Source organism: Frieseomelitta varia, unplaced genomic scaffold (assembly GCF_011392965.1).
Source record: "Frieseomelitta varia isolate USP_RPSP 00005682 unplaced genomic scaffold, Fvar_1.2 scaffold_933, whole genome shotgun sequence".
Taxonomy (NCBI): Eukaryota; Metazoa; Arthropoda; class Insecta; order Hymenoptera; family Apidae; genus Frieseomelitta; species Frieseomelitta varia.
Genome location: NW_025110738.1, coordinates 394566 through 409240, shown reverse-complemented (window position 1 = coordinate 409240; position 14675 = coordinate 394566). Strand labels below are relative to the sequence as shown.

Sequence of the window (14675 nt, the reverse complement as noted above, 5' to 3'; positions counted from 1 at the left end):
AATAAACAAGAAAAAAAAACAGAAAAAAAGATTTCGCGCTAAGTTTTACGTACAAGAATAAACGTGAAATATATGTATATATATTATATATAGATCAATAATAATTATGATTTCAATGATAATATAATTAATAATAATAGTTAATAATCGAGTATATAGCTATTCAATAAAATATGATAATATAGGAAATAGAGACAAATTAAGCAACAACGACCATCTGTTATACTCTCTCTCTCTCTCTCTCTCTCTTGCTCTCACTCTCTCGTTCTTTCCGTTTCTATAATATATATTTATGTGTGTTTATATATATATATATATTTATAATTAATTTACCATCTGCTCTAATCGATTTTCAGCAAAATTTCTTTCATATCCCCTCGCTCGCTAGATTTCCTTATTACACTGTCATTTACTAACATCTATTTAATCTCCCTTACGTTTAGTTATTATTCTTTGAGATATGTATCGTCGTGTGGGTGTACGTGTCCTCCTCCTCCTCGCGATTGCTCGATACTCGCGCGCCGAATTTCATTCTTTCTCTCTCTCTCTCTCGCGTCAATCTGAACCTTCTCCCTTTTGAACCCCGCTTTTTCGCAACTTCAACGCTTCCGACAAATACCGACAAATACTCGAGAGACACTCCCTGATGGCAGATTCTCCCATCTCGTTTTCACTATCGTCGCATCGTTCGTTCCCTGATCGTCAAATTGCCAAATCTCGTTGCTCGAAATCGAAATTCTCGCGTTCGTCCCGTCACGGCGACCCAATTGCGTGTATCCGTCTCAATTTCTATGCTCGCATGTGTGTTTACGATTGGTGTGTAAATGATGTGTGCTCTCTGTGTCGTCTGTGTGTGTGTGTGAATCAAGCACGGCGCCCGCGCGATAATACGTGGCATATCTCTACGACTGCGTCTTCGCGGACCCGCTTGGAACAGCTTCGCGTCTTGTCTCTCTCGTCTTTGTTTCGTTTTTTTTCTTTTTCGTTTTTTTTCCTTTTTTGTTTTTTTCTTTTTTTTTTTTTTTGTTACGAAAATGGCAGTTATCGGTCACAGCCAATGGCTATATCAATAATCATTATACGTTACNTTTTTTTTTTTTTTTGTTTGTTTCTTTGTTAAATTTTACTTCGTGATTCCCGTTAGCTCGATTGACGTCTCCCCTTTCTCGACAGTCACGATCGTCAACACTGTATGTATGTCGCGTTATACCTTAATGCCGACGGTTTTTGGTCAATTCTTTTTGTAATCGGAATTAGATTCTCTCGCATATAACGTATTACCTTCCACGCGTTTACATTCTCTCCTATTCTCCCTTGTTCTCACTCTCTCTCACTTCGTCCTTCATATAAGTACAGGCATATGTATATTGTTTCTTCATTCACGCATAACTATCTCGCAGGCTTGTTATCTTTTATTGGGGCGATCGTAAAGTTGTGCAGGATGACATCATTCAGGCGTTTGATCGGAGAAATGCCGCGATAAAGAAAAGAAAAAAAGGGGAGAACTATCTAACTAAAAATCGAACAGGCATTACATATTAACGCTGCTTTCTTTGGCTATTGGAACAACAATTGCTATTTTTATTTATTTATTTATTTATTTTTTTTCTGTACCCATTTTCTTTTTTTCTTGTACGTTATTATTATACTTCTTTGTTTCTCTTAAAGAAAGGATACTCTCTCCGATCGCGTGACACCTTTTGCACAACCCTGCACGTAGTTTCTATACATATTCATACTATTATCATATATATTTTATCGTTATATCTATATTTATAATTATACTCGTATTTACAAAAAGTTGTTTCGTTAAATGTTAATATTCAATATCGCAACTGTTATTACATTATAACTTTATTCCTGAGTGACCATTCATTAAGAGACTCGCCTCTTGTTTCCTTGTTTGTTTTCCTCCGTTTACTTTTCATCGGATAGCTTATTTAACGCTAAAGCGCTGCGATAAGAAACCGAGGTAGCAATACGGAAATACGTTTAATTTTTTAATAATCAGTTGATAAAATAACTGAACTCGATTCGTGATAAGTTACTTTTCAGAATTTTCATTTTGACCGCGAAAATGATAAAATATCGCGTGTTAATATCTTTGTTTGAAGAAATGATCATTTACGAACGGTTTCGATGCTTTCAGACACATTCAACTAAAAAAAAAAAAAAAAAAACGATGGATTTCTCAAGTGTTAACAAATGTGTATTCAAGATTTGACTAAATTCACTGTCATTCACTGTCAATAAATATTATTTATGTAATATTCGAAGAAATGTTTTTATGAGTATTCTTTTAGAAAATTAATATTCTTTTGTGAACTTTCTATCGACCGAATTATACTGTTCTAAAATTACTTTTGCTAACAATTATAAACTTGATATTTTAGTTTAATAACACAGTTGATAATGTTTTTCGAATTTTTAATTAATTAATTAATTAATTCTTTTTAAACACGATCATTGAAACCTACGGGAATTGTGAGCCGAATATACGTGTGTAATATACAAACAAATGTTTTAAACGTATTTCTAATTTGTCAAACACGTTGAATTTAATTTTGACTCAATGCCGAAACAAACACATTCTTCACGTTGTTCGAAGTATTTACAAATAATTAATCACCTGATATGAAGTCGTAATCATTGGTACGTGAACTCCAATTGAAATGTTAGTCGAGAATTTTCTGAATCATTTTGTGGAAGATAGTTATATTACGATACGTATCCGTGAAAAGAACCACCGAGAAATTGATTATCTTACGAATGTGAGAAATCTCTATAACATTAGTCCCTACGAAGAAAAATACTTCTAACCAGAACACGAATAAATTTGTTGTAATCCGTGGAGGTAAGACTATAAGTTAAAAAGTAGGTAAACATTTATTCAACTGTAAAATAAAGCGTTAAATGTACCTTTAATTGACGATTAATACTCTTATTTATAAAGTCTTGCGGTTACACGTAACGAATATACTTCCTGTATAATATTGGCACTTATTCGTATAATTTATCTTTTAAATTTCTGATAATACGATGGAACTCCGTTTACCTCCGTTTACCTCCGTTTGCGAACAAATAGCTTTGCTTAGATTCGCCCAGCAAGAGTTCGTTCTTATCGATTAAGAAATTCGGGTTCCACTGTATTAACTAAATAATTAAAAGAAACGCACGATATGGAAACGAAATTAGCGTTCAAGCACGAGGGATCGACAAACATCGACAAGTATGTATTCGAAGAAAAGGGCGAGGAAGACAATCTTGGTACAAGTTCAACATCGTTGCGCAAAAAGAACGATCCACAAAATGATTAGAGAAATTCCTCGCATGGGTCAACCATTCGACGAAGTGTTTGAACTGGTTGATGGCTCGAACCTGATACGTGATTCTCCATCGAATGTCCGTGCGATTTAAAACCGCTTGAAAATGAAAATGAAACGTCATGCGTGGCAATATCAATTAGGCGAGTGGGAGGTTTTTCCATGCATAAGATATTAATCGAATAGTATAACGGGAATCGGCCTGTCGTGTTACACGTTGATTATTAACAAACTTTCACGAACCGTCTCCGCTACAATGCGAGACATCTCAACACCGATAAACATCTCAATAAAATCAATATCATGCAAACAGTCGTGAGGAGATTATCTTTTTTTTCTTTCTCTCTTTTTTTTATATATCGCGAGGATCGATCGAATTAGTCCTATCGTGTAAATTCGAGTTTCTCAAAATCGAATAAAAACTAAGGCGAGTCGAATTCGCTTCTCGCTCGCTCGCTCGCTTCCGATGTTTCAGAGACACTACATTCGGATCTTCAATTTCCCCCCTTTTTTTTTTTTTATTTTTCACGCGCGCTCGATCCTGATATTTCATCTCGCCGTGAACGAAGAACACTCATGCCCTTACATGGGTACATACATCTTACTCGATATACGATTGCTTTTAATCCGGCGGCTTTTATTAAATTGGAAAGAGTTCGAGCGATGGTGTTTTTTTTTCTTTTTTTTCCTTTTTTTTTTTTTTTTTTTTTTTTTTTTTTGTTACGAAAATGGCAGTTATCGGTCACAGCCAATGGCTATATCAATAATCATTATACGTTACGCTTTAATTACGATTATTACGATTATTAGTTAACCTTAGACAACGTTATTACTCGTTACGTTTCGAAAACGCGGTAAATGCCTCCCTAGGATGAACGAGCGCTACGAAGAGTTTTTCACGGCATGCTTCTTGTCTCTCTCTTTGCTAAGTCGCCACGAGGATCAACGGTGCAATTTTGTTGTTACGTTGCGCGCGAGGAGGAAACCGCCGCGATTTTCTGGCTCGTCGATATTCGCGGGCAGCACGAAGGTGAATACGAAACGAAATGGCCGCCGCGTTGTACGTCTTTGATCAGAGAAATCACCGATCGAGTTCGAAGATTTCTTGGGTGTGCCGCCTCCAATCCGACGCGATTTCGGCTCCGACTGTCGACGAAATGTGTCACAGAACGTTCGTGTTTCATCGATCTAACAAAGCCTCTTCCGTGGAAGAGGAGGGGCGGTCGTGAAATATCGGCCGCGAACGCTCGCGAGGAAATTAAGAGAGACTGCGATATCGAGAAACAGTCGACAGATATTCTCTTCGATGATTGGCAATCGCGAGAAATCCAGCAGTTCGACATTTTTATTTACAAGAGAAAGAAATCGTCCCGGCTGAAGTTGGCTCTCCGTCCGCAAGAAACAATTCGTAATACTTTATACTGATTTCAATCAATCACCAGTTAAATTCCTTCGTTTTCACTCGAGGAGAAATAAAACGTTCGTTCATACAAAACAACGAAAAACAGATCAACAGCGCGATAATACTCTACTTGCGATACTATATTTATAAAAATATACATCATTTAATATCATAATTTACTAATATAAAATCTTTCAAAGGGGCGTAAACAATTTAATAAAACGAATTTCAATTAGAAAGACACGCGTCGCGAACGGTACACGGATACGATGCTCCGTTCGTCCGACACATCGTTGACTACTATCACTGAGAACGACCGAGCGTCAAGTGGAAAAAGGAACTCGATAGTCGGGCCAAGCCGGCGATCCACTCCTCGCGGGAAAATAACCACCACCAAAACGATTCGCGACCGTTTCTTTTCTCATCGCCCTTCCAAACTACCCTCCGTCAACCGATCGATAGGAAAATCGGCCAGTCTCCTCCAGCTTAATGCGTCATCGGAACGATTGATTCGCGCGTGCGGCGGGCGAGTCGCATCGAGTGGGAAAAATGCCCGAATGAAAACGAACGTCTTCACGTTGAACAAGTTTTCGCGACACAGCCGAGAAACTCTGAGATTTACCGATAGCAGAACGTAACGAACGACCTTTTTTTTTTTTTTTTTTTTGATTCATTGGTATGGCACTGCAAAATTTTTTCCTCTGATCGATCAGGTCAGACTCGCGACCTCGATTACCGGAAAGCGACAATCGATCTGGCACGCGGCTGGGGCTCGACACAACACGGAAGAACGAATCGAACACGGCCGCGATCGCTTCTCTGTCCTAACCTTTCATCGACCCGGCAGACGTTATTGCGAGAGATACTCTCCCTTTCTCTCTCTCTGACTCGAGAGACGGTGCTAAGAACGTTGTTTCCGCTAACAGCGGTGACATCGACGACATCGCGACGAGTGGGAAATCGCGGATGCGAGAACGCACGATCGTGCGGGGGTCACTTGACATGACGAAGATGACGATCGTCAGCGAACGATGACGCCGACCATGACGCTGCCGCGATATGTCGGAACCTCGGCCAAAGTGAAGGCTGCCTGACGCGTTTCTCGGTAAATCGATTAAATGTTATCTATAGCAATGGTCGTCCTAAAGTCTAGCGGAGGTTCTCGACAAACTCGTCCAGACGGGATTTTCTACGAGTTACGCACATAACGGAGATTCTTGACTCGGCGAGACGCACGTTACTGCTTTTCAATACGCGATTACGATTTGCTCGAACCGCGTACGGAACGGCAGGAACATGGTTGCCCATTGTATCGGTATAATTGTATTATCTGACGGAAAATCCCGTCTTTTCGTCGTTCGTTCTTACAGAGCCTCGCCGCGGAACCCAGCGCAAACAGGGCCGCGCTGTATCGTCTTCCGGAATCGCGCGTCAGCGGAGAGGAAGACTACTGCGCAGTAACGACTCGCGTCCGATCAACCGAGGCTACCTTCTGCCAGTCGTAGTACGTTTCGAACCGCCACTTTTCTCTCAGCGCGTAGAGATCGTGTGTTACGTGTGTTCGCGGCACGTCAGGAAGACGTTGCGACCCTGGCTGAACCTGAGTTTCGCCGCGTATCGACAGCAGGGATCAGGCGTCGAACACGAGGGAGCCACAATTCCTTCGGTTCGAATTCCTTTCGTTCTACCTTTCGCGAAATGCGACGTTTCGTTTTCGGCGCGTGACGTCGAGAGGTTGCTTCGCGAGCACAACGAGACGCGTTCCGAGCTTTGGCAACCGCCCGCTTTTCATTCCTCTGACACCCTTTTCTCGTCTCCATTCTTTTTGAAATTCTCTCCTCTCCTTTCCTTTCTGTACGTTCGAGCAAATAACAGCACATTCACACGCGACAGTCTACAGTTTCTTCGTAAACGTGTCCGTCTGCGTCACGATCGTCGCGAGAATCCGCGTTTTCTCCGCGGCGCGATATTACAAAATCCCGCCAAAGAAGAAGAAGAAGAAGAAGAAGAAGAAGAAAAAGCAAGAAAAAACGCAAGAAGAGCGAAAACTCGCGGCCGCTTACTCTCTTACGCTTTTCATTTTCTCTTTCTTTCTTTCTCTCTTCTGTACTTTTCTTTCTTTCTTTCTCTCTCTCTTTCGTACTTCGCCATTCCTCTTCACCCACTCTCACCCCTTTTTTCCCTGATCTCGGGTGCTGCGAGAATCAGATCAGACTTTATGCAGCAAAGTTAATGACAGATTATCTGGCATGATCTACATATGCATGTACAAGCACGCCGATCGTTCTTTCTCCCTTTCTCTCTTTTTTTTTTTTTGCATTTTTTGTTTTGTTTTGTTTTGTTTCTTTTATATTATACTCTGTGCGGCGGCGTACTCGTATATCGGAACGTAGATGCTAAAGAGAATACCTATAAATATAGTTTATATGTATATATATATAGAATATAATATAATAATATAATAATAATATATATAATATAATATAATAATATAATATAATAATATAATATAATATATGTTTATACCGTTACTGTACCTTTTACGCGCTGTTTCTTTCTCTCGGTTCAATCTCTCCCGCTCTCTCTCCAACTCTCACACACTCTCAGCAATCTCTCCAATTTATACTTAACATAGAAAAAATATAGAATTTACTTTGCCTCGAACTTAAATATAATATAACCTCTCTCTCTCTCTCTTTCTCTCTCGAGCGTCGATTATAATATGTATATGTATATGTATACATATAATGCGTACATATATGTATATATATAAATATAAGACATTTTTTTTATATATATATATATTTTTCGTGAATGTGTCTGTCCGTGCGTATGCGCGCGTCGATCTATGCGTGTTCGGGTTATGTGTGTCTCGTGTGAGTGCACGTTACATTGCATGTACGTGTGTGTGTCGTGTCGTGTCGTGTCGTGTCGTGTCGTGTCATGTCGTGCGTGCGTGTGCGTGTCGTGCGTGCGTGCGTGCGTGCGTGTGTGTGTGTGTGTGTGTGTGTGTCGGTACGTGTATATGAATGTGTGTAAGTGTACGAATTTTCTTCGTGTCTATACGACGTGAATTTGTCATCTAACAGGATGAACGGTGTCCTGCGGAGCAACAAATAATAATGTTACACATAGGTACATGTCTAATATACACTGCCGCTAGAATGTAGCACGACTCTGTGTCAAAGTTGAATGTGAAGAGACCACGTGTGTACGTGTGTGTACGTGTACTTATGCTTGAATATATCCCACTTAACCGATAGCTCGCGAAGAGAACGCGTTTTTTTTCTTTTTTTTTGTTTTTTTTTTTTTATTTTTTTTCGACAAGACGGAAGAGTCATCTTCTCGTACGAAGAGAACGACACGGATAAGTAAGTATTTCTCAGTGGGTGGGTTAGATTTGGTGGGACAAGGACGTTCTAAACGAAACACACAGCGATCAGAGACGTCTGCTAAACGAGCTAGTAAAAATAATAATAATAATAATAATGAACGTTATAAAATAAAAATCGTAATAATATTAAAAAATAAAGAACGAAGGGGGTGAGTCTGGCTGAGAAAATACCGAGACACCCGTTACACAAGAGCTGCGGCTCCAACGATCGAAAAAATATCCTCTTTCTATCCGATCATCCGTCAACACTGGATGACGCGTATTATATTATATATAATATATATACTTTATGTGTATTATATGTACTAATAATATAACTCGACTTGTTCGGAGCTGCGACTTGAGCATATCTTCGTTTAAAAATGGCAACGATTGACAAGAAGTTTTCGACGATTTCGAAAGAGAACGGAGAACAAAAAATATGAATAAGAAACAAAAATGGGGAAGAAGATAGCGAAGAAAAGAACACACAGCTTCTTCGTGGAGGAATGGCAGTAACCGAAAAACCGAAGAAGAATCACGCGATAAGTGGAAAAAAAAAAAAAAAAGAACGGAACCAGAAGGAAGAAGAAGAAAATGATGTGGTGCTTGATATCGAAGTCAGCATAAATACGAAACAAAAGGGATCAAACAAAGGCAAATAATACAAAGAAGTAGGAAGAGCCACGTGGGATCATCGAAAACGTGAATGATCCTTTGGCTCCTATAACGGCTACTACTAGTAGTTTCGCTCCTTCATTTTTCTTCTTCTTCTTCTTCTTTAACGTCGAAGAAGAAAAGCGAATCAACGCCTACATCACGCGACAAAGATCGTTCATTCAGATTCCCTTCCTTTCTGAAGCGCGAGTAACGAGCTTCAAGTTTCCCGACGTAAGAAGAGGAAGAAGAAAAAAAAGGAAGAAAGTGAACTGGAACACAGAAGAGCATAAAGACACGTATACCGGCCACCCTCTCGTTCGCGTCTTGGAACATACGAGTCCTTGAAATCACGAGACTCGTCCACGAAGGGTGTCCGCGAGCAAGGACGGGAGGAGAGAGAAACACCGTGAAGTAGAAAAACGAAAACATACAAGAGTTGGTCCCTCCTGCGCGGACACACGTTGCCGTTCCGACGAGAGGGCGCGGTAAAGTGACACGTACTAATAGAGCGTCCGATATATATCTATGCGATAGAGTAATGCAATATATAATATAATGTAATTACGAGTTGTCGAAAGAAAAGCTAAATATACAACGGGTCGTCGATCCCTACGGGTGAATGATACATCGGTCCTCCTCTTTTGCAAAAGAGAGCGACTTATTACTCGGATTATTTACTTAGAGCTCGAAGAATACAGTTACGGGGTGGGGAGGGGGGGGGGGGCAAAGTCGGCCGTGAGGATGGACCGACGTCGTTATTTCCTTTTTCTCTCTTTTTCTCCTTTCTTTCCTTCTCTCCCTTGTTCACCGTTCGTTCAGGGAGAAGCCGGTTCACGCGTTCCCTCGATGCGCCGTGTAATCTTAAAACATTTTGTTTCCCTTTAAAAAGCGCCGTCGCTCGCTCCTTTTCACCATTTTTTTCTCCATTTTTCCCACTTTTCTTTTCTTTTTTTTTTGTTTGTTTGTTTCTTTTTCTTCCTTTTTTTTTTGATCTTTTTTTTTTTTTTTTTTTTTTTTTTTTTTTTTTTTCTTTGTCGGGCGACGCGTGCAGCTGTCCCCGGCCGGGCCACCCGTCGTCCCATCGACGAAACGCGCGAAAAATACAAAATCTAAATCTCCTCGATAAAATATCATCCGTCTTACCGTTGTCAGACTTTTTTTTCCTGACACCATATATATATATATAATATATATAATATATTTATTCATGTTTTTTTTATATATATAATATATATTATTAATATTATTATTATTTCAATTGCTATGTCGCTTATATAAAGGTAAGATAATACTCTAGTAGCGAGGGAGGCTGGGTGGATCCGGGTACGCTGTCTTTGAATAATACTATTATCTAAATAGTTTCGCGGCAGATCGAGGGACACGTGACCACTTTCACCCTGTATATTCTTTTTTCTTTTCATTCTCTCTCTCTTTCTCTCTCTCTCTCTCTCTCTCTCTCGTACGACATGTGCCTGTTATATATACATATATATGATGAGATCGATTGTTTGTCTGTAATAAGTGTACGTGTACGTGTAACGTGTATGTATAAGTATGAGTAGTGAGCGTGTACAGGTTTATAAGTTACGTCGAGTATGGGCAAACGTTTTTTTTTTCTTTTTCTTTTTTTCGGTAATCGTTCGCTGCGATTATGTACGACGAGCTCGCAGGTCTCGGAAGTCCATCGTACGTCGATAGCGGTCGCTTCCGCGATAAGTTTTCACTTGTCATGAGATAAGAAGAATGACCAGATAAAAAATAAGTATATCGAGGATATTCTGTTTGTTATGATTGCTGGTCAGAGAATAAGTAACACAATCGATATCTTGGTTAATCCTGTAAATTATTGGCGGAGAAACTTCGGAAGCTTGCCGCTATCGGCGAATGCACGAGCTTTCCCTCGTTACATCGTCGTCACTTTCGATCGTTTGATCATCCTCAAACGCAATCTGCAATCACGTGACTTCTCGTTTACACTCGAAATTCGTACACTCGAAAACATTTTCAACATAACTTGTTTGAGATTCGTGTCGTTTGTTCGTTTCGTTTCGAAAAAGGACAGCAAGATTTCTCCCGCTTTCGTTCGATCAGCTGATCGCGCGCCGCCATCTTTGCGCTTTTGTTCACGTGATTCCAGATGACACAAAGAGCTTAACGATCGACGAGAGAGCGAATGAACTCTGTTACCGCAACTGCGCTTTTGGCCATTGAAAAGCCGTCCCGTTACCGTTCGCGGAAGTCGAAGCACGTAATTTCCATAACACGTTCAGAACGATAAATAGGACGTTTACGATGATTGGTACGCTTTCTAAATAAAAATATATATAGAGCTCGTAAAAATTTTATTTATCAGTGTTTGCAAGCACCTTTGATATAGTGTGTTTCATAATGTTTCGCGGAGGATAAACGCGGATGGAAATCACGGTCTCGGATGGTTCCGCGCGCCGCGAAAGAAGGACAACGTAGAAAAATATTCATAAACTATCAAGTGTCCCGTTCCCGTTACCGAAGAAGAGCGCTGTCTCTCGTTCGTGGATTGTCAATCATATAAAAAAATAACATCTACGCTAATTAAAACGTTGTCGATGGAAAAACTCGATCGTCCGATCCGATTCATTCCAGTCTCCGGTTTCCATTGTCTAAGGCTGCCTTCGATCCGAAAAATGAATTTGTAGAAAAATACGGGAATATACCGTGATACATTGAATACAATCAGCGAATGGAATGTTATTGCATATCGATACGAAACGCACTGCCCGCGTCAGCCTATTTCGCTCGTGCTTAGACTGATTTGCCAAGAGGCAGAGTAGCATCTCGGTGGTCGACAGTCTCGCTACTGCGATCGTATCGAACCGTTTTTCTCGATAGTTCGAAGGCAACTCCATAAACGGCAAATCCAAACGAATCCTTCCTTCGCGCGTAACAGAACCGCGATGGCGTTTCATCGTGAACGGTGAACACAACGAACGCACAGAGTGATCCGGGAGTGTGTGTTTCTCATTGCTCTCTCCGTCACGCGTCAGCTCCGACACCGTTCATTCGTGGACACGTTTGATGTCTGAACGTATGTATATATATATATATATATATATGTATATATATATATATATACATATATATATATATGTGTGTGTGTGTGTGTATGAACCTGCGAGCCGGGATACCTACGTACATACGTTACGTTTACATATCGAGGGTAGAAGTATGAAAACGATGACAATGAATGAGCGAGTATGTTATTTTTTCTTTTTTTCTTAATATCTTTCTCTCCCTCTCTTTCTCTCTCTCTCATTTTCTCTCCCTCTCTCGCGTTCTATATACTCTCGTAGAACTTAAAAGCTGACTTCGTTGTATTCGGTCGGCGGGAACGACGCGACAAAATTAGCATTTTTAATATCGGGGCATTCCCGGCGCGTAGAAGAGGTTATTGGCAGCAGTGGAATTGAGACATATTGTGCGCGTTCGCTCCCCCGACGTCGCCGCGATGTCTCGCGCGGCCGCGGCCCAAACGAACGGGGGACACGAGGCTTTTTCTTTCTTCTCGTCATATACGGAGAAATTCGGGAGGTGATTGATGGGCGTTTTCTCCAGCGCCGTCGTTCCTGGATGAGCCGCCAAAAAAAAAAAAAATAGAAAAAAAAAAATCGAAGAGCAGACGTGTTTCTTTCTTCGTTTCCGTTTGTTTCTTTTGTTCGTTTGGTTAACCAATCCGGTGAGAATGATATCGGTGTACAGCCGCTGTACCAGGTGCCACGACGCAAAACTGAAGAGGAGCCTGTGTGGGATATATCTCCGATGTTTGTTGGGCTCCGGCTGCTCGATGCTTAAGAGAAGATGCGAAGTGCCTGCAAGACGGGCCTGGAGCAGACGGGGCAGCTAGGATCGGAACTCTCGCAGACCCGATTGCCGCAGTCCAGGCAGAAGTGATTGTGTCCGCATGGTACGAGGGCGGCGGTGACCTCCTTGTCGCCGCACACCACGCATTCTCGTCGTCCACCGCCGAGCAGCGAGTCCGTGGGTGAGGTGGGACTCGCTGACGCCGGCGGCGATGGCCTGGATGGTAGCGCGACGCCGGGGAACGACCAGATCGACGAGGCGGACGCTGTCTGCGACTCGAACGACGGCGACTCGCCTAGTCCCTCGTCCCTCTCCATTCCGGCGCCCCAGATTGCCACCAGGTCGTTCAGTCCAGGTGCACCGGAACTGCTGGACGAGCTGCTGCAACTTCCGCTGCTGGAGAATGCGCCGCTCGATCCGTTCGAGCCGTTCGAGCCCGGTGGATCGAGGCAACCGAGGATCGAGCCCAGGCCACCGCGACAGAGCACGCTTAGCAGTTCCGAATCGTCGAGGGTGGTTCCTGTGCCGGTTCTAAGTGCTATGTGTGCCTCGATCTCGCGTCTCGCAGCCTCCACGCTTTCGGGTAGACCGGTCACCTCGAACACCGGCTCCTTGTCGCGGCTCGGCGTCACTATGTAGGTGTGCGTCTGATGTTGGATTCTCTTGATGGTGGCCCCCTTCGGCCCGACCACCAGGCCGACCACTCTGTACGGGACTCGTACCTGAATCGTCACGTGCCCCGGCACCGACGCCGGCGGTCCAGGAGGCGCGCCCAGCAACGCGCCCAACGAGCTCTTGCGCGACGCGCGGATCTGAGAGAAATGCTCGGCGGCCGAAAGGATCTCACGCTTCGCACGGGCCACGTCCTCCTTGCGGCCAGTCACCACGAACACCGGCTCCTCGCCGCGCACCGGCGTCTTGATGTAAGTGTTGGTCTTCGCACGGAGCGCTTTGATTTTACAACCTGCAATCAGAAACGGGAAACCCTCGTTTAGTTACAATACAACTATTTTACCAACGACGCTGCTAAACAAAATGTTTCAATTATTTTCGTTCGCAACATTGGAATCATCATCTGCAAATTCATCACGGTGACGCGCCATTAATCATTAACTAACCAACGATCGGAAGGACCGAGTTGTCGAATTATCTCTACAACTCGCGCTCTCGACCCATCCTCCGAATCAACCGGAGCGCGTCAAAAAAACCCGCATCGTTCCAAGTACAACCGAGCTCGCGGAGTCCACGGAACGAGCACGGTCGTACGTACATACGGTGGGTGCTTCACGGTCTCGGTGTGCTCAGCCGGAGAAGCCAGAGCCTTTGTCATGACGCAATTGTCTGTACGCGGGGGAACAACAGACACATAGCGAGGATCGGCGCGCGGTACGAAAAAGGAGAAGGTGGAAGAGAGCGGTGGGATGCCATGTGAAGAGAAGGAAGAAAACGACCAGAGGCCCAGAGGCAAAGAGAAAGAGAAATAGAGAGAGAGAGAGAGAGAGAGAGAGAGAGAGAGAGAGAGAGAACAGGGTGCAGGAAACTGGAAGGAAGGAGGTCCCGACCCGGTCTGGTCCTCGGTCTCGCAGACTCTCTGGCCTTGAGTCGGCGCAATGCTAGCAATGCAGGTGAACCACTCCTCTCTCTTTCCTTCTTTCACGCTCGGCCATCTCCCCTGCGCCTCGCGTCTCTCTCTCTCTCTCTTCCTCTCTCTCTCTCCACCTTTCTTCATCATTCGCGGTCTTTGCATCCTTCTTCCATCCCTTTCTCTCTCTTTCGCCAACCTCCCTTTCATTCAGTTCACTCTCTCCTTCGGCGCAGCAACGAACGAACGAACGAACGAACGCGCGACACACGCGAATCTTACTCGCATACCATTGCCTCCTTTCTTTCACGTTTTTCCCGCCACGTTCAACCATTCCACCTTCGTTAAGCAGCTTTTTAATCGCGTTTTATCAAACGATCGCCATCGTAAATCGTACACGCTGATCCTCTTCTTCTCAACTTCGATTTTTTTTCTAAGTGAAAATTGCAGAGAACGCGAGTCGACGATTCGAGCGACGAACGATGTTTGCGCATTTTG

At 42.9% G+C, this 14675-nt stretch overlaps 1 protein-coding gene across 1 annotated transcript in view; it reads right to left on the bottom strand.

Moving 5' to 3' along the window:
• Positions 1 to 12458: 12458 nt before the first annotated feature.
• LOC122537847 (RNA-binding protein MEX3B) overlaps positions 12459 to 14675 on the bottom strand; it is a 59355-nt gene continuing 57138 nt past the window's right edge. Inside the window, exon 2 of the mRNA XM_043671457.1 lies at positions 12459 to 13559. Within this exon, the coding sequence (XP_043527392.1) occupies positions 12583 to 13559 (977 nt within the window). The 3' untranslated portion in view covers positions 12459 to 12582. The remainder of the gene's footprint in view (positions 13560 to 14675) is intronic.